The 20,908-nt window shown below is 35.5% G+C and overlaps 1 protein-coding gene across 3 annotated transcripts; it reads right to left on the bottom strand.

Moving 5' to 3' along the window:
* Nucleotides 1-2,821: 2,821 nt before the first annotated feature.
* Nucleotides 2,822-20,876, bottom strand: LOC125669872 (mesoderm induction early response protein 1-like). 3 transcript variants are annotated; one of them, XM_048904709.2, is made up of 12 exons: nt 20,837-20,876; nt 20,511-20,538; nt 13,576-13,703; nt 12,814-13,072; nt 8,593-8,681; nt 8,390-8,459; nt 8,102-8,158; nt 7,668-7,768; nt 6,848-6,929; nt 5,342-5,436; nt 5,124-5,251; nt 2,822-4,728 (listed from the first exon to the last, which is right to left on the bottom strand). In XM_048904709.2, the coding sequence occupies exons 1-12, from the start codon at nt 20,843-20,845 to the stop codon at nt 4,215-4,217; spliced, it is 1,560 nt and encodes a 519-aa protein (XP_048760666.1). In that variant the 5' UTR covers nt 20,846-20,876; the 3' UTR covers nt 2,822-4,214. The 3 variants fall into 3 exon arrangements, with proteins under 3 accessions (XP_048760666.1, XP_048760668.1, XP_048760664.1); XM_048904711.2 differs by lacking the exons at nt 20,511-20,538; nt 20,837-20,876 and adding exons at nt 15,808-15,940; nt 19,053-19,071; XM_048904707.2 differs by lacking the exons at nt 20,511-20,538; nt 20,837-20,876 and adding an exon at nt 19,053-20,378.
* Nucleotides 20,877-20,908: the final 32 nt, after the last annotated feature.

Here is a 20,908-nt window from a genome sequence, read left to right as displayed (position 1 = left end):
GTCGTGTACCTTCATGACCTCTATATGACCTTGAACTTTGATCTCAAGGTTAAAATTGATTATAGGGTTTTGACATGGTCATACCATAAGACATGGGTGTATCACCATGAGACTATGTGTCATGTACATTCATGACCTCTTTATGACCTTGACCTTTGATCTCAAGGTCAAAATTATAGGTTTATGCCATGGATTTGTGTTCGGACTATATCTTCCATTTTCTTCTACAAAGGCATACCATATTTTACACTCAGGAAAGAGGTAATTTATGCCTATTAACAACACCCTTTGGGAGATTGGGGTAAGCGGGGGGTATTCTTAATGAGCATTGCTCACAGTACCTCTTGTTTAAAATCGGTGTTCTATCTGGAAAAAATATATCAATCAAATTAATGAATTACATGTACAACATCTGATTTAGTTTCAAGTCTCAACTATGTTATGCTCCTAGTGGGAAAATGATTGGCAAATAAATCTATTCTATTCTATTCTGTTTCATAAATTATAAAACCGAAATTCAAGTCTAGGAATAATTCAAAAATTTGATCTATAATCGCCACTTTTTAAGTTCCATTTAAAATCTTAAAAAGACCTTGTAATTTATGTGCAATTTTTGAAACTGACATTACTCCTAATATGTTCTTTTAACTCTCAAAATTCTATATCATGAATTTTTCCGTATATCAAGTGCAAAAAAGTCGTTATTTATTTCCAATGTACTAGTATTAAACTTGTTTTTATATCTTTATTGTTAGAAGACGTGATTATGTATCTGTTTTATGTAATAGTTGGTTTGTGTAGCTTATGTTGTATTGACACCAACAGGCAATATTCAAGTCTAAATAAATCTCGAGTACATTTCAAGTGTAAAAAGGTCAAATTTAAAACACTGTAGCTCAATAACAAGCACTATCACCCCAGTGTTTCTTTTTTAATTTCCCAATTTTCCTCAATCTAGAAATGAAAAATATACTTCCCAAAAAATTGACAAAAAGTATTACAAAACTAAGGTGCGAACCTCTTAAAGCAAGCAGTTTCGCAAATTCTTCGGTTGTTATAATGTCCAGTCAATTAAATAGGCATCTTTCCAAGTCAAAGGTTTCTGGTCCGCTCCACTCCACATAAACATGTATGTTCATACAAATTTTTATGCCGTTCTTTACATGCTGATTCTAACTACGGATTGCGCAATTTACCTGATCAAGATATATGGCTCACCGGTTTATAGGGGGTGCTCACTCCTCCTCTGGTGTTTCCGGGCCGGGCGTTCGTGTTTATCCTACTCTCGATCTCTTTATTTATTTTAATAGTGTCTTCGCTTTTTAAAACACAATTAAGAAATAAATGTCATTTTTGAAAATACATGTCTATATTTATCAAGATTCATACGCGTACTAATCACTCCTACAAAGCATTCAGGAAGGAATGTCTATCAGTACAATTTGTAAAGACATCAAAGACAAAAACATTGGAAAATGTGAATATTCACAAATAAATCGTCCGCCTGATAATTTTTAAAATACATTTCTAAACTATACAGTTTCCGAAGCCTCAATAATTTTGTGAAGTAAAACTGTATAAAACATTGCATTTTATGTAAAATACCTAATCCCCTCGGTAAGGATGTGGTAAAATCTTGTATTAGGTTAAAAAAAAGTTTCCAATGTTAGCCAACGTTTCCAAAGAATCATTGTTGGATTTATCTAACTAGATATGACAGAGTAACCTTGGTATTTGAATATGATTGACTGGAATCATTTTAGGTTATACCAAGTCAACACGTTCCTCGTAAACCATCCCTCCACATGCAGAGATGCAGTGCACTGGCACAGCACATGATACGCCCGTCAGATATCTGACAGCACACGATAAAGCTCGTCAGATGTTTAACAGCACATGATACGCCCGTCAGATATCTAACAGCACATGATAAAGCTCGTCAGATGTTTATCAGCACATAAGCTCGTCAGATGTTTAACGGCACACGATACGCCCATCAAATGTTTAAAGGCACACAATACGCCCGTCAGATATCTAACCACACATGATAAAGCTCGTCAGATGTTTAACAGCACATGATACGCCCATCAGATATCTAACAGCACATGATACACCCGTCAGATATTAACAGCACGATACGCCCGTCAGATATCTAACAGCACACGACACGCCCGTCAGATGTTTAACAGCACATGATAAAGCTCGTCAGATGTTTAACGGCATATGATAAACTCGTCAGATATCTTACGGCACATGATACGCCCATCAGATGTTTATTCAATATAATGCAGGACAAAAAATCATGCCAACTTTACTTGGTACAAAGATTGCACCAATATCTTTGCTTTAAGGTCTGAGGTAAACCAAGATAATTCCTTGTAATGCATCCATTGCATTTGACTTGTCTTATTTGAATTGTACAAAAACATGACCCATAATTAAAGGAGTGACTAATGCACATTAATTAGCCTTTAACTGGACAAATACAATCCTCAGAAGTGGTAGTGAATACATTGAGCGAAGCAATACTAATTTATTCAGAGCAGTAGAGAAATCTTTAACAAAATTGGTTGTGGTATTTATTAAGAGGTAGTGAATTCCTTGGAAGAATATTTTCATTTTATTATTATCATGTAAAATTGGTAGAGGATCCATTCAGAGACTGGGTGGCAGATACAAACAGCAAATTTTAATTAGATTGGTGGCAATCATTTTTATTTTGGTTGAGTAAATTAAGTTATTCAAACTCTCTGACTAGGAGGATAACATATATACATCAGATTGAGCACTTCTTAATAATCAGAAACAAAGGAGTCTAGTGTACAATATTTGGTAAAAAATTTATTTACATAGAATTAAATTCATTCTATGCACATGTACATGAAATAAATAATAGTTACCAATAAACTATGAAACATTCTGAATTGATGCATAACAATACCATTTTAAGGATTTACAAAGTAATTCCCACCTCCCTCCCTGTCAAATCTTGGAACAGATGACACTAACATTCAGAGAATTGTTATAACACTTTGGATATGAGTGAAAGTTAAATGCTGATGTGGTGTGAATATTTACAATATTATGGACAGGCAGTATCTCCCCATCATTGGGAATTCTCATAGTACTGTTACCGGTATATGTGTGTGTTTTTTCCCTGCAGTAGAACATAGTCCCTCATAATGCACGTAGAACGACAAATCTCACAAAGGACAGTGAATGATTACAATGGGTTGATTACAGTGAAGATTAGTATAATGTATATAACCAAAAAAAACAAACAAATAAAAATAATCTGACATACAAAATGTCACAATCAACACGAATTGAAAATATACATCTATACCCTCATTCGAAGTGACAATTTCAAGATTTATATGTATAACCTTTTCTAGTTAAAATACTTGAATATACAAATTGCAACATTTCATCTTACAGGTACACCATTCTCAACAAATTCATTATAAAATTAAAAACATCACACTGCACATTCCCTCCTAAGTAAAAAATAATCTATGTATTTACAGTATTGGGACTATGTACAAAAGATCTGTAGTTTTGTGTTTATCACATTCAAGCTTATCACTACCATCGTAAAATGAAAGGGCCGAACAAGCTCTAAAGCTTTACTGCTATATCAAAAATCTAGTACATATTCGAATTGCTGAAATGAGACAATTTCTAAATATGGACTATGTTTCTGGGCCCTACCCTTTAGCACAAACTTTTTTGTACACTTTCATGCAAATTCTTCTTGCTAATTTCATCGATTGCTTAAATTTATTAACTTTTCTTAACTGCAATTTTAGAAATGAATTAAGAGTTACACTTTTACAGAACATATACTCCCCTTTAGTGAAAAATCACCCAGTTATTTGCATCATTGTGTTGTTTTAGAGAGATATTCATTTAAATTATATAAATGATGCTCCAAAAACATTGCATTAAAACACACTGTACAGAGGAAAAATAATCATTGTTGAGATCTTTTACATTAATTTAGTCACTGGCCCAGTGTTTTAAACACTTCACAATCAACAAGTACAAACATATCTTTGTATCTCTCTCATGAACCAAGTTAACAATATTGCAAATAAGACAAATAGCATTTCATGAATGCTGAAACATGTATCCTATCTAGGATGAGATGATCATTCCCTTTGGAAATCATAAATGGCAACTACAAGAACATAACAAATGACAGACTCTAGGTCCTATGTCGCTACAGACCCAGATGATATATGCTTAGATGAGGAAATGTTGTCATTTGATATAAAGGTAACAGCACTATTAGGGAAATCTGAGTCACACGTACTGGACACTGTGCTGCATGATTGAGATGATGACACACAACTGTCCAGTCCACTCCTGTCTGAGTAGGATTCCTGGAGTTCGTAGTGAGAACTCTCACCATTAGTTTTCAGTTTTTTCGGAACAGGTTCCCCTGTATCATACACACCATTCACTGAAACTGAGGATGAACTTGTGGCAGTCTGTTTCCGCTTCATGTCCGGACTGACCGTCACAACTGTCGGAGATGCTCCCGATACGTCCAGCAGCCGAGGCTCAATACGTACAGAAGATGCCCCTTCCCCCTCCGATGGCGGTCTGAGATGATTGCGTTTGGGGTCTCCGTAGATTAGGGAGGTGAGAGGACTGGCAGATCTCTCTCTGGTTGGAGCAGGTATTGGACTCTCTTGGTCATCCAGGAATCGCTCCATATAGTCCCTGCAATCCAAAAATCTCATTACATTGCATCAACAAAGTCACACCACCACTTAACTGTGTGCACAACTGATACCAGAATGAATATTAAATAGACATTCAGCTAGCAATTTAAACGACCAAATTCAATCGATATCAAACATTTTAACATGCAACTGCATAAGCATTGATTTCTTGTCATATACGAGGCATAATGATTTATTCTTAATTTCATTATATTTGAGCAACGAAATTACACAATAAACCCCAATTTTCTTTACAAAAAATAAATCACCAATCTCAATTCTTCACACCTCTCAATCTCTACTGCTCAAATCTTTTTTTCTTGACAAATAAACAGATTAACAATTGTATACATAAACATGTACTAAAGTCTTAGGTGTAAACCAAGTACTTACGTTATCCCTGGGTGCAAAACATATTTCCGCTTCTCTATTCTGTTTTTGTTGGCAAACACATCATGTCTCTCTGTTTTCTTCCACAAGTAATAAAACTGCACCAACTCTCCTACCGACCTGGTTTTAACCTACAAAGTAATAGTACAGTATTCAAATGGTGTTATTGTAAGCCACTTTCACATTAAATGGTTATATTTCTCTTAATTATCAAAACTAACCTTGTTTTGCTGAATGAGGTAGAAATCCTTTCCGTATGTTCGGAGTCCATTCTCAAAGTTTCGACATTCTTCCTCTGACCACAAACTCATGGGATCTACAACAAACCAACAGGAAATCAATTTCAGTAACAAAACATTTGCTTAGTTTAGTAAAGCACAATCAACAGACCTGTTTCCTCCCTTTCAACAAAATAGGGGTGAAACGGTTCACCGCGGTATCGGTTCTCCGCGGTCTAAATTGCCCGGTTTGGTTTCGGTACAAAATGTGTTAATTTCGATACAGGTTATTTTTAAAAGTCACAATTTCCCTTTTTCGATCGAGATCGAGATTCACTTAATTACAGAAAATTCAAGATGGCGGATCCAAAAGACGATGAAAAAGACGGTAAAGACAGTAATAACAATGTCAACAGTGGGGCAAGTGGATTAGGAGCATTTAACATTAATTTAAGGAATCCACCGGCCAAATTTAGATCTCGGGTCTGGAAATATTTTGTTTGTTGTTATTAAAGCCCAGTTGTTTTTTTTTTTAAATTGCTTTATTTTAATATGACTGCATTGTATCGAAAATAACCGTATTGTAGTGAAATATTGTCAAACGTATCGTATCGTGAGGTAGGCGTATCGTTTCACCCCTACAACAAAACATAACATTCAAATCAAATTGTTGGCACTTTCAACACAAATTCAAATGGTTGCATACATCAGAATTCCTTGCAAATATGCACATCTATACAGTATGTCTTTATAAATTACAAAGTTCCTTGAAATTCTGTCATGTGGTTTCAAAGGAGTTGCACTAAAAAGAACAGAAATTTCTACATTCAAAAGAGGCATAACTCCCAGAAAAATAATGTGTAAGAATTTCCAGGGAGAGAGAGAGAGAGAGAGAGAGAGAGAGAGAGAGAGAGAGAGAGAGAGAGAGAGAGAGAGAGAGAGAATAAAGAGTGTACATATTTTCAAGAAAATTCACCTGCTAATTTCAGATGTTGGGACAAATTCATATCTACAGATAGACAGTCATGTTGATTCAAACACCCAACAACACCCCCCCCCCCCCCCCCCTTCTTCTTTTGTAGGGAATATAAACTAGATCACTCACAAGTGTTGGGGTATGAAAAATTGGACAAATCTAAAAAGCTGCATTCTTAGCGTATCTTAAAGAAATCATGGCAGTTTATGAAGCCAAAATACAATAGGAGATAACATCATAATGAGAGATAATTTACAGATTTCGGGATTTGAGAAGTCTATATTCAACGAACGTCTAACAACTTGAACAATGCATTTCCTAGATTGTTTTCTTGTCTGTCTAATTTCAGAAATGTCCAAACCCCTTCACAATGTACAATAAATTTGACTACTAAGCACATTTCATGATAATTACACATAATGCACACAGCTCTGATAGACTAGGCATGTTAGCCTCTAGTTCAGTCAAGCTATAATAACATTTTAAGTCATAAATGCAAATAGGACAATTGCAGCAGGAACAAGAACTCCTACCTGTGGGAGGGACAGCCTGCATTTTCCTCCTCCTCAGGGCTTCCTCTATATTATGTCCACACTGTAGTAACATGTACAATGCCTACAATAGAAGAACAACACATTGAAAGTGCTTTCAACAGGAGAACAACTAAGATACATGCAGTGCCCACAACACAGAAACAACTTTGTCAAAATAAACTTCCAGGGTTTTAACCAGCATTAAGATGTTACTACTCATTTCATATTTAAGGGGATTGTTTTTTAGAATGCAGTTGTGAGCTTCCAGGGGAGGGGGACATCCTCAGATTATAATAAGTCAAAACAAGCATACAAACTGATTGATTACCGATTCTTAATGATATTGCAAGACTGATTATTAAAGAAAATGACTTGAAATATATATATATAACGATTTTTGTAAAAAATCTTATAAAATTGTTCCCGTGGGGATCCGGGTTAGAATGGGTCCTCAGTATCCCCTTGCTTGTCGTAAGAGGCAACTAAATGGGGCAGTCCTTCGGATGAGACCGCAAAAACCGAGGTCCCGTGTCACAGCAGGTGTGGCACAATAAAGATCCCTCCCTGCTCAATGACCATAAGCGCCAAGCATAGACCTAAATTTTGCAGCCCTTCACCGGCAGTGGTGACGTCTCCATATGAGTGAAATATTCTCGAGAGGGACGTTAAACTATATTAAATCAAATCAATCAATATAAAATTCTGTGTAGTTTCTACAATTAAAGAGAAATTTTTACTTGTGAAAGGGGAAATATTCATTTGTAATTGTATTGTTCATTCGGTAGTAAAAATCATTATAATATACAACTGTTGTATCTACCTGTTCATCATCTCTAACATGGGCCCCGGTTGGTAGAGCACTTGCTCCTGTACCATTCTGCATGATCTGATTCTTAACTTCCTCCAAATACTTCTCTACAGCTGGAAAACAAGTATGTACATTTAATATTTCGGACAAAAATGATTAATATATCAAAAAGAGAAATGGCTATTTCTTGTTAAAATAACATTTACGACACAAGCATTTTAATATCTGTATGACACGATACACAAACAACCTATCAATTGTGGAGTTGGAAAATGGAAGTGTGAACCAGACGTAATATGATTGGTGGATTGAATGAAATGAAAGGGTACCAGATGTATCATAAGTGGGTTGAATATCAATAATCAAAGAAAGATATCGTAATATCTGTATATTATTCCACCCCTACCCTAACACAATCGTATTTTTCAGTTGGCCTGATACAGTACCTGCAGGGTCTTCAATCTTTGATGGATCCCACAACAGACGATCTTCATTTTCATACGCTACAAAAGCAGGAATATTTACTTCAGTCAGAACATAATGAATATGATACAAAACTAAAGATTTCTAAAAATCTCATCTTTATCCACAGTTTTCAAGAAAGTTTTCAAACGGGAATTTTATTTTTGTTTGTTTTTCCAGTACACTGTGACTTCATGTTGACATGTAAATTCAACAATGCATAGACTCATTTCACTTTCTTCTTGATGGTGCGTTTGCATCAGATACCTTACCTGGAGCATCTCCATATTTACAGAGACCATCTGGAACGGAGGCCTGATAGTCCGATCCCACCTGGATTGTCTGCAACAATAACAAATAATCCACATATAAAATGAAGCATTGTTAAGCATAATCATTAAAAATGAAAATAACCACACATCTACGATCAACCTAATATTCCCGACTAACAATATGAATTGAATCTTATACTGACCTTTTTCCAGTCATCCACAGGTTCTATGGGCATGTAGTCTACATCCTCCTCAGATTCTGAATCGTCATCACTACCCTCTTGACTTTTGGCTGTAGTAGAAAACACAATCATTACACATGGTATTATACCATTCATATCCTATAGTAACTAGAAAACTGACACGGTCAGCAAGGGCCCTGCTGAGGGTTATTAGAGGAAAGTGACATCTGTATTTGATATAGCAATGTTTGGGGCTGGTATATATGTTAGAATTAATAATATATAAAGATACATTGGAATGCCAATTTGTGAAAAAGGAATCATGAAGCATATTTATGAGAGACCTATGTAATTTAAATTACTTCTGTTTGACACACACTCATCCACTCAAACACAGCAGAGTGCAACTAAATCCCATTGCAATAGGGGATTCAAAATGGATAACTGGTACAAAATATGGTACATACTATTCGAAAAGGATTATGAATTTGACATATTGATGTCTTGGAAAAGGAAATTCTGACATCAGGGCTCTAACCGTTTTCAAACACATTGTCATTTGATAAAAGTGTTCTATATTTTTAAAAATAGGGATTAATAGAATATGTCTTTACATACTTAGGTGAGGAAGTTTCCATTATTCCTAGCTGAGACACACCATGTATGCGCAAAAAATTCATAAGCAAATATAAAAAAAACTCATGTAGAAAATGTGGACCTTATCGTCAACATGCACAGTGAAACACATCGGCATTTCGAGATTTTCACCGATGAAAGCTCAGTAACAGTAATGAATAAGGTACACTCATTTTGTATCTATTTTGTGACTTTCTTTATCAAAAGGAACAGTTCTCTAATGCGTAACGTGCAATTACTACATAATTCAATAACTTGAAGCATGAACTTGATGAAGCAGTTTCACTTTGCAACCGGATATAAGAAATTTTATTTCATATTCTGATCCCGATCGAAAAGTTGTTGACTGGGAACGACGTGTTGATTCAATATACATGTAACATCAAGCTTTTGTTTTATATCACATAAAAAACCCAAATATATACACATACACAATGTTGTAGAGTTATTTCTTGTAAATTTTCTATATATCAATACAATGCATATCATAATTCAAATTGAATTATCTTCCTTAGACTGTGGTAAATAGATACGGTCATAATAAGAAAGATGATGACACTCAAACAGACAGACATAGTGACATGACTCCAAAATCTATAGGTATCTTCTTCTTATTGTATAGTATTTCTGTACAAAATTTGAAAACTACAATGAAAACTGTTTGAGTTATCGTGTCACAAAGAAAGTGTTCATAATAACAAAGATCATGCCATACAGACAAAGTGAAATGACCCCAAAATCTATAGGCTTCTTCCTCTTATTGTACATTATTTCTGTACAAAATTTGAAAACTGTACGATAAAAACTGTTTGAGTTATCGTGTCACAAAGAAAGTGTTGACGGACAGACGGACGGACAATGTGATTACTATAGGGCTTCCCGCATTTCATTCGGGGCCCTAATAACACATATTTCAACACTACAGTAACAGCACATGGTAGTATATACATGTACTACAGTAAAATAGCTTAATTGGCATAAAATGAGTGAGAGAGAAACCTTTCTTTTTTCTACACATCTGCAGAGCTTAGTTAAGGTATTGTCACAAGTTTCTATGACAATCTGTAGTTTGTTTTTTTTTACACATCTGCAGAGCATAACTAGGGTATTGTCACAAGTTTCTATGACAATCTTTGCATACAACTTTTAGAAAACCAAGTTGTCTTTGTGAAACAGCAAATTCCATCTGTGGCAAATGATCTTATTGGTGTCTTACTGCTTTGATCTTGACAGGTCAGAAGTTTCTATCATGTGTAGTCTAGAGTTATGGCAAAGTGAACAGAAAGACAAAGAGGTAAACCAATAACAATGATGGTATACACAGATCAATATCAGGTCCGTGTAATGAAAGAAAAATAGAGAAAGCTTCCTCGTACACCTCCCCGGAATGAATGATAATACATCGAAAAGTGAATGTTGACCATTATCCTTGTGTTTTATTGATATGAAAGGTATTGCGATATGTACTGTACTGCATCTCAGGAATCGTAACACATATCAGATTGCCTTAGTTCAGTATTAGCCTTATCAGGGATTTTTTAAGGGTCTGTAGGGGGCTGAAATAAGGCCTCATTCCCAATGCTAAAAAGCAGGTATTTTCCCCATTTTTTGCTCAATGAAAACAAATCAAGCAGGATAGCTTAACTGTTTATAAAAACTTCTTCACAGGCCCACAGATTACAGTTTTTTGCTTCAAAATTGTTAAAGGAAGTGAACATGAAAAAAATATTTGTTGCATAATAAACGTAATAAATAGACCTGAAACTAAATAGTGTGGCCTGATTCTAAATTGCTTGTTTCTATTACGAGATTTTATCAATTAAACACTCTAGTAAAAGGTTTATGGAGGTCATCCATTATTTCCCAGTATGCATCTGCTCTGACGTAGATGAGACACATTGCTGTTGTTGACTGGGTCACTGTTATACAGCAAGAAGTTTATGGATTCATATTAGAATTGATGGATAAGGTTTGGGAGGAAAAAGAATTGAAATCAAATCCAATTACAATGCATTAAGAAAAAGAAGAAAACACTCCCACAAAATATCTCCAGCTCCTCCAACTTCTGAACTTACTCAGAAGCACTGTTATACATGTATTTCAAGATTCCAAATCAATTAATTTTATTAGATTTTAAAATATTTGGAGATAATTAATGTGACTGTGTCATAAAAGTATTGCAATATAGGCATGTACTTTATATATTTTATAATAATTGATGTACATGGACCACAGATAAATTTCGGAGATGCAATTGACAGTTATATTATTTATTTACCTAATAAAAATTATTTATTCAAAATCTGTATCTAAGTCTGAGGTTTCAAGAAATCCTTTATAATTGCAGTGCTCTTTAGGAAATGCTCCCTTAACAACAAATGAGGGTAAAACTACTCTGACCCCCCCCCCCCCCCCCCCAGCTGACCTAATTTATAAACTGTCTGTAGGTCATAAATCTTGATAGCATTCCCACAACAGAATTGTTACTGTATTCTATCACGTGTGTGTGTAATTAGAAATGTTTACACACAAATGCCATGTTGTGTTTAGATTTTAATACATGTGAATACAGAAGGTATTTTTCATTTTCGTGTTTTTCTTACTTGTTTAACAAGTTGTTATCCAAGTCCTCTGAGACCCTTCCTCTCTGGATACATAAATCCATGGATAAATGTAAGCTGTATCAATTATAACAGGACTTAGACACACCATGTCAAATATGATGTAGAGAACCGCATTTTATGTGTATATCTATGTAATCTGACACAAGATGTTCAAACTCATGACAACAAAGGCACCCCTTGAATGTTCATAGCTACAATTTCCACAAGCACACCAATCAAGGAAAATTCCCCTCTCATTAAAATCAATTGCTGGTAAAGAATTATTCTGAGAAACAATTTCTTCCTCTGTAACATCAGGTTCAAACTGATATCCCATATCTAATTCACTCTCTGCTGATGACATTTTAACATTGATGCTTACAATGTGTCCAAAAATACACAAGGCGTCCTACTGACATCAGCATCAGTGCTGCCCTCTAATTGATGCTAAGAGATAACCCAGCAGGGAGGTAATAATTTTTTCAATATGGCAGCTCCCAAGGATTGAAAAGATTAGTTAATCTTTATGAAATATCTCTCTACTAAAGAAAGCTACATCTTAATGATTTTCAGAATTCATTATATACATCAAAATGACAAATTTAAACCCTTTGTCACATTTTCATGTTCACTTCCTTTAAGTAAACCTGATTTTTTGGCCTCTTCTTATTTGAATGAGATAAGCTTTGACCACATTGAAAGTCAGAAGGTGTCCAATTATACCTCAATGCACTCTGGATTGGTTTTCTCCCTACTTCTTTGTAAGAAATATTTTCCCCAATTTCAAGCAAATGTTGCTATTTTTCTCAATTGAAAAGGCCCAGGCCCTTGAAATCAAGACCTTTAAAAAAAACCTACATTGTGCTGATCATGGTCTTTAAGTTTCGCATCCAGATTTCAATCATATCAAGCCATTATGAACAAGTAGTAAAAATCAACAATTTGACCTTGAAGTAAAAGGTGATAGGTACATCATGGTGTTATCTGTTTTGAGGACACTTACATCTGAGGAGCCTGGCTGTCTGTGAGGAAGACACACTACTGAGGAGTTCATGTGCAGTAGTTTCCTTGTCATCATCATCGTCACTGTTCTTCAGAATGTCCCGAGCGATTTCATCTTTGTCCAGAGTGAGATCATGGTTACTCAGAATCTCTTCCTCGCTACTCGAGCGTGTATCCTGTCGTTCCTCGGCCACCACAGGTCTAACTCCGCCTCCATAGCCGTACATTGCAAGCAAATCCTCCAGAGGCATGTCTCCCTCCTGTTACAGATCAAAGGTCACCATTATAAAATGCTTCAACAATCATTCATAAAATAAAAATGAAACTCAAGTTGTCATATGAAAGCTGCTTTTAAATATCTTGAATTAAACACTTCCATCTCATTTGTATATATCCTTTTCTGATTAATCAATGTAATCCAGAATCTGTTCACTGTAAGACAAATTCCCTAGTACCAACCTTCCTCTCTAAATCACATTATTCATCACTAGAGCAATCAACTGATATTAATATACTTTTATGTAAAAATACTTGGGTCTGATTGGCCGAGAAATGTTTGAGAAAACATTGTTTTCCTGTGTCTTGGTTGGCAATGGTTTTCTCGGGGTGAACATTTTCAATGTTATTATCAACTACATGCATTATAGACACCCATCTTCTCTAAATCCCCACCGTTACTAAATAATCGTCTTAAGTTATAGACACCTACCTTCCCTAAATCACCCAGTTCATCACAACAGCTGTCTTTGATGTAGACACCTACCTTCTCTAGATCACCCAGTTCATCACAACAGCTGTCTCCACTAAGGGCCTCCTCTTCTTCCAGGGTCTGTTCATCATCATAATCATGAACCAACATGTCCGCCGAGGGATCAAAATCACGATCAGTGTCTATAAAAGGAAACTTTTCTTGATAACAGACAACATTTTCCAATAAATCATATCCGTACTTTCAATGTAGTCTTCAATTTTTACACCTTTTTATTCAATAACAAGATGCTCCCATGTGGCAGCCTAGTAATTATGGTACTCTAAGAAAGGTCTTGTCACGAGGAATACACTTGTGAAATAAAAAAGCCTTCAGCCTTAAATTTTTTAAAAAAATTCTGTGTTTCTGGTAAACCAATTGAATTGAATTTTGAGTCACTGGCCCTAATTTTTAAAAATGGGTTGGCGGAGAGAAAAAATAAGAAAATCTAGAATTTCGTGTTTTTTCAACATTGGCATTGCTTTCCAATGTGGAGGCTAAAAACTATAGAAAACAAACAGCATGGCCATTGCCAGCTCAATATTAAACCGAGATTCCTTTGACTCTTATTATCACTATCTCAATGTGACATGCGCGGGGACGATTCTGAGCTGACTCCATATCAAAAAGCGGGAATTTAAGCGACACCAGCTGCTTTCACTGGTTTGTCTACCTTTTAAAACTTTATTTCATGGGTCTTCCTTCCAAGACGTGATAATTCAGCGCTTGGATGATTATTCTACAAGTTAATCATGACTAATATGTCATCACCGTTTAAATGAACTTAACACCAACAAATGAAGTATTACTTTGGTTTAGGTTGCCTCCCCGCCATTCTATTTGTTTGCACATGACATCAGTACAGAAATACACAAAATACGTATCGGTGTCAGTCAGTATGATGATCAACTGATAACTGAATCCTTGCATCTTGGAAGGCAGATTCGCGGAAAAAAAAGTTGTAAGAGTTAGGCAAAGCAGTGAAATCAGCTGTTGTGACTGAATTTCTATTTTTAAATATGGAATCCGCTCCGACTCTCCTGATCTCACAATGTAAAAAGCAGGGGTAAGAGTTAGGGTTCCAAATTACCGCTTGCCCACTCGCATTGACGACTATACTTTGCTTGTGGGCACCCCAAATTTCTGTTCTCGTCGCCCACTTGGCAACCATAATTATCCGATCAACATTTTTCTTTCCGACTGATTGAATTGAAGTTCAATTTCCAATTGAGGTTTCGCCACTTGGCGAGACATTCCTGGGGTATCAAACCTTCCAAAATGTAAACCAGAAGTTGGAACAACGCAAGAGTTACTTTAAACGAAAAGAAAGCGTCTGCTTTTACCAAAGTGGAAAGAAATGGAGAATATGGCTTGATGACGGCAAAAAGGGGATGACATGCTGTGAGTACAAAACTAGTCCGAAATATCTGACTTTTCCTAGCACAGCAAATATCAAAATCATAAAAAAAGGCAGGAAAACGTCAGATATTTCGGACTAGTACAAAACATGACACGAAAGGTCTAATCGTTGTGACAGCTTGCCAGAGTTATAAACTTGACAGCATCATAAAGCTGAGAAATTTCAAAATCACATAAAAAGTCTGAAGAAGGTGCGTTAAAGTCAGACGCCGCGAAGATCATAAAGTCCATGAACTCCGATATTTTTGCTAGGTTGACGGAATGAGAGTGGAAATGAGAGAGGGGTATTTGAAAAAATCAATATATGCACCCAGGGTTGCATGAGCCAAGTTGCATGGGTCTTCCTAACCTGCTATCCAACAATATAACCAAGTTTCATTTGATTCAGTTTTAAACTTTTCGAGTTACTGACCAGAAACCATATTTGTCTAGAAGTTTTCAATCTATTTTCGGTCACTGTGACCTTGACCTTTGTTCTCCAAAATCAATAGGGACCTTGCTTTGCTGGTATCCAACAATATATCCAAGTTTCATTTGATTCAAATTAAATTTTTTTTCGAGTTATCCTTCTAAAACAATTTTTTAAAAAAAATTTTAAATCTATTTTTGGTCACCGTGACCTTGATCTTTGACCTATTTTCTCCAAAATCAATAGGGGTCTTTCTTTCCTGGTACATAACAATATCTTCAAGTATCATTTGATTCGGATTTAAACTTTCTGAGTTATCATCCAAAAACCAAATTTTTCTGAAATTTTCATTCTATTTTGGGTCAATGTGACCTTGACCTTTGACCATTTTCTCCAAAATTAATAGGGGTCTTCCTTACCTGGTACCCAACAATATATCAAAGTTTCATTTGATTAGATTGTAAACTTTTCGAGTTATCATCCGGAAACCAATTGTTGACGCCCGCCCGCATCACCAAACCAATAGCAGAGTTCAACTGCGTTGCAACTCGGCTAAAAATTATGGAGAAGGAAACAGAATTTAAATATTGATATTTTCATTTTTTGAATAAATTGCAATGTGACCTGATGTTTCTTTTTTCTTGTAAAAAAACAACAAACCAAATAACTCAATTTCATGTGTGTGGGCTACTAAAATTTCATGTGGACTAAAAGGATTTCTAATTCAGGGGCCCACTTGGCACCTAAGCAGTCTTCGAAATTAAGAGGTAGCCCGATGACTGTGGCTAGTAAAATTGGGGTCGGGCTACCAAAAATTATTAACGCGCATGTAGTAATGTACCGATTGTCGCCGACTTTCGATTGTCGGTCACTATAACTGAAACGATGTGAATAATCGATTGTCATTTTGAAAATCGAAAATCGCCGACGTCAGTAATATTTTTAATAATATGAATATTCCTGCCGCGAATTATCTAAAATCAAAAATGGCTGACGAAGCTGAATCATCCGATAAGATTGAATGATAATAAAGATTGTATGGAGACGTCACCATTGCTGGTAAAGGCCTGCAAAATTTAGGCCTATGCTCGGCGCTTAGTCTTTGAACAGGGAGGGATCTTTATCGTGCCACACCTGCTGTGACACAGAGCCTCGAGATTTTGCCTCTTACAACATGCAAGGGATAATGAGACTCTATTCTAACCCGGATCTCATAAGAACAACAAAAGTCGAGATATCTATCCCTATCCCGGGAAAATAAAATCGAAAGTATGGGATTATTTACTTCAAATTTCTAATTATGATTTTAGACGTCTCCATATGAGTGAAAAATTTCCAACAGAGACGTTACGCAAGTGACGGTTCAACCCCCTACTGCACGCATATAAACGGAGATTGATCATCCCAGAATGTTTGATGAACCTATATTTTACCTTTTCCAAGAAAAATGCTGGACAAAATTCCTGTTGAGAGACATAATATCGGCCATATTTTCCAACCGGAAGTGAATTTTGTAAAAACAAAAATATTTAATGGCAAGGTCATTTCATAAGACATTATTCCTGAAATTTTAAAGAAAATATATCCAGCCATCTCTGAGAAATCACTCGAAGAAATCGGAAAATCAACATTTTTTTAAATACTTCCGGTATAGACCGGAAGTGACGGACGAAAAAATTGAATGTATGTGTACAATGGACTAATGTTAGTTCATCAACTCGACAAGTTTCAAGCGTCTATCTATATTCATTATTGAGAAACTGAAAAAACAAGGCTTCAATATATCCACCCCATATCTCACGACCGGAAGTGAATTTTACAAAAATATTTAAATATACTCTAGACATTTATAGTGTCTATAACATATGTAAAATTCAAATCATTAACTTGTTTTATGACCGAGATTTATGGCACTGAAAAATGAGAGAATGATTAGTCTTTCTTTGATATAACCGGAAGTTGGAGATTCAACTTCCGGTGGGGTCAACATTTTGTGAGAATTAGAACGAGACCTAGTAAACCGATATAGGTTTCAATTTTAAAGAAAAAGGTTTGAAATTGATGATTCATTTAATCACTTCCGGTGACGACCGGAAGTGTCGGACGACATTCTTAACCACCTACTGCACGCCTACAAAGTAAGATCTATTAACCCTGAAAATTTGATGACTGTATCTTTAACCGTTTCTGAGAAAAACGCTGTACAACGAAAACAGCTAATAAGCCGTATTTGCTGACCAGAAGTGAATTTTACAAAAATATTTGACGTTACTCTAGACATTTATAGTGACTATAATATATGTAAAACTCAACTCATTAACTGGTTTCATCTAATGATTTTATTCTAATTAACTTAATATCTAAGGTAACAAAATAAAGTAAATATAATTTATCTATGCCTTAAATTTCAAATCATTCAAATTCGATTATTTTTCAATTAATCAATCGCAAAGGTGCATCCGATTAATCTGATCATCGATTAATTCCCCCCCCCCCCCCCCGATTGCCCATCACTACGCGCATGCCAGGTGGGCAAGTACATATTTCCGGCGGAGATTATGATTCCGCTAATAGAGTGTGATTCCCGGTGGGAAATCGGTGAAACGACCAGTTCTTACAACAGGAAGAGAAAGTTGGTGCTAAGAGGTATGAGGAAACAAAGAAAATGATCTGTGTGTTTGGCAGAAGAACTGCCCCTGGCTTGAATTCAGTGATGGTCTTGTATTTTACATTTGGTGCAGAAAGGAAAGCATTGCAAATTGTGAGTTCGTGTTCGGCTCAGATAATTCAGAATTGATTCTGTAAGTGAACACAGAAACAGAAAATGGCGTAAGCATTTTACCCTGAAGTAAAAAACCACAACATCAGACATTTCAGACTATTACAAATTTAACAACCCTAGTTTTTACTTTTTTAAGGATGAGAGTGGTGATGAAGAACTAGAAGAATTAAGACATTGGAGGATTCCGATGGCGAAGAATCTGACTGAAATGACAATTGGAAGTTGAAAGAGGGATTGAACTCTCGCCTTAAACTTGTATTGTAGTTAGTGATGGGCAATCGGACCAAAAACCACAATCGATTATCGGCAATAATCGGACACATGTAATCGATTAATAATCGATTATAATCGGAATTGGCATTTAAGTGTTTTCCCCTCAAATGATATGTAACAGAATCATTAAATGTATGGAAACATTTGAATTCTTCTTTGTTTCATTTGTTCACTGGTAAATAAATCAGAATTCTAATATATCAAGTAATGGAATTTATCTATAATCTCAATGTATCAAAGATATCAGAGATAGGCTCCTTTATTTGACTGTTGAATGTCATTGTTGTTACCATCCTTCATATCTCCCGCCATTTTGTTTGCTTATTTTTGATCGGGTTTGACATACAGAAAATAAAATTTGAACAAAGTTGAAGTGATTTCCGGATTTTGTTTGGTCAACGATGTCGGCGACTTATATTTTGTAATCGATTAGTAGCATCGTAGGTCTCTGAACGACCGACAATCGATCATCGGCGACAATCGTTTCATCACTAATTGTAGTACATAATAAAAATGTTCAAACTTGAAAATTCGAATCGTGTTAAATCATTCTTGAATAGCACTTGAGCTAGTAAAATTTATTTGGGTTACCAAATTTTTCACTCTTACTTGCCCAATAGATGGATTTCATATGACGTATTTTGACCCCAGAGTTATTCCCCTTGGCCGCCATCTTGAAGGTCAAACTGGTGGATTTTCCTCTTTAGGCAACCATATTTCAAACATGTAAGGCAGAAATATATGGGGGGAAATCTTTGCAATATTGCAATTATGAAGTAAAAGATGCATTAACAAATGTATATTAATAAGAAAAACAGTTTATCTCCACCTCAGTGACCAGAATAACAAGGCTGATTTTGGTTGAATAATGAAGGAATCCGGGCATGTTAACCTACAATATGGCTACCAATGGGAAATAACTCTTGCTTAATCGCTTCGATGGAAAACCATCTATGGGCTTGTGGTAAAAATCATTAAGCGCGAAGACTGCTTAAGGTATTCAGTCGAAGTTGGAACCCTGAGAGTCAGAGGAATATCCAATTAGCTCGATATTTGCAATCTAATTTGCAAATCGTAATTTTAAAAGTGCATAGAAGCTAAATCCATGCTTAAATGCTTGTAGCACTGTCAAACATTGACAGGCATCTTTGGGGAGGAACATGGGAACTCTTCCCGAGATAAATTCATGTTTCAGGAAGTTTAGAGGATATATATATTAAAAAAGAAAAATGAACAACCTACCAACCCTTATTTTGAAGATGTTACCGGAAACACACAGGTTTATTATTTTTTTAAGGCCATAACAGTTTGTCAAAAGTAGGTCAAAAATTTTAGTACCTAAAGGTCTTACCAACAGGAATACACATATAAAATATGAAAACAAAAACCATAGCCAAGTTAAAAGTTTTTGTGGACAGACACATAAAAAACAAGTACTAAACACACACACACACACTCATCCCTTCCCGAATCTTAACAAGTTATTAACTATCAAATTACTCCATGGAAAAAATATCCATTGATAATAATCAACGTGAAGAAACTGCTAGTAAAAATTTAATTATTTCTTGTTTAAAACTAAGACCTAAAATTTGCTAGCAGTTCAAAACTGTTCATTTTGATATCAAACTCAGACGCTCTTTACCTCTACCAGTCAATGGCCTTCGTCATCAATTGACCATTCTGCCACGAATCATTACTGTTGATACTAAATTGTCTTTCAGCCAATTCCGAACACTAAGTTAACCTAAAGGCTTACGAAATTTTCCATAGTAAGCCCTTTCTTTCGATAATGCTATATTAAATAACCATAAGCTTGGAAATTCAGAAAAAATCTAGCCCTTGAACCACAATAAATCATATAAACATACTTCAGTGCATTTTCTGTGGCAAGAATGGTACTTAAATCGTACTTTCTTCACGTAGATTATAGAGTCAGATGGTCAATTCATGAAGAAGAAAATCATTGCCATTAATTATTACACAGGTACCGATGTCCTCGGTTGCAAAAAAAAGGGGGGGGGGGGTAAATAAGCTGTGGTAAAAACAATTCTAAGTAAATCTTACCTGGGCTGCTGGACTCACTTGTACCAGCCTGAAAATAAAATTGTAATCAAAATCATCACAACTGAACATTCAAATGTTCCCAACATAAACATTGGGAAAGCCCTATGTGAACTAAATGACCGACGTACACTAAATCGAAAACCTAATTTCGCGCCAGTTAAATTACAAATTTACCCATCAAAACTAAAAAATAAGCCTTAAAATCAACAGGATAAAAAGATTAATGCCTAATGTTTTAAAATACAACGGTAACTTTGCTCAAAATCAAGTAATAAATTTCAATTTTAGGGGAATCCATACAGATTTAACAATATTTCAAACGATACCTCCGCCATCTTTATCAAAAATTATGGGATACGCTAATATTCTCACTCAAATCGAGGCTACTAATTTCACCG

The sequence above is a fragment of the Ostrea edulis genome, chromosome 4 (assembly GCF_947568905.1).
Source record: "Ostrea edulis chromosome 4, xbOstEdul1.1, whole genome shotgun sequence".
Classification (NCBI taxonomy): domain Eukaryota; kingdom Metazoa; phylum Mollusca; class Bivalvia; order Ostreida; family Ostreidae; genus Ostrea; species Ostrea edulis.
The sequence above is the reverse complement of the archived record's forward strand: the minus strand, read 5'-3'. Positions and strand labels throughout refer to the sequence as shown.

What these genes read in the sequence shown, in the direction of transcription:
- LOC125669872 (XM_048904707.2), bottom strand. Translation starts at nt 19,116, where the DNA reads ATGGCGGCCAAGGGGAATAACTCTGGGGTCAAAATACGTCATATGAAA. An exon ending in GCAGGCTGTCCCTCCCACAG is followed by an intron (nt 5,437 to 6,847) that starts GTAGGAGTTCTT and finishes GGTTTGTTGTAG; the next exon opens with ATCCCATGAGTTTGTGGTCA. An exon ending in GTTTTGCACCCAGGGATAAC is followed by an intron (nt 4,729 to 5,123) that starts GTAAGTACTTGG and finishes TTTGGATTGCAG; the next exon opens with GGACTATATGGAGCGATTCC.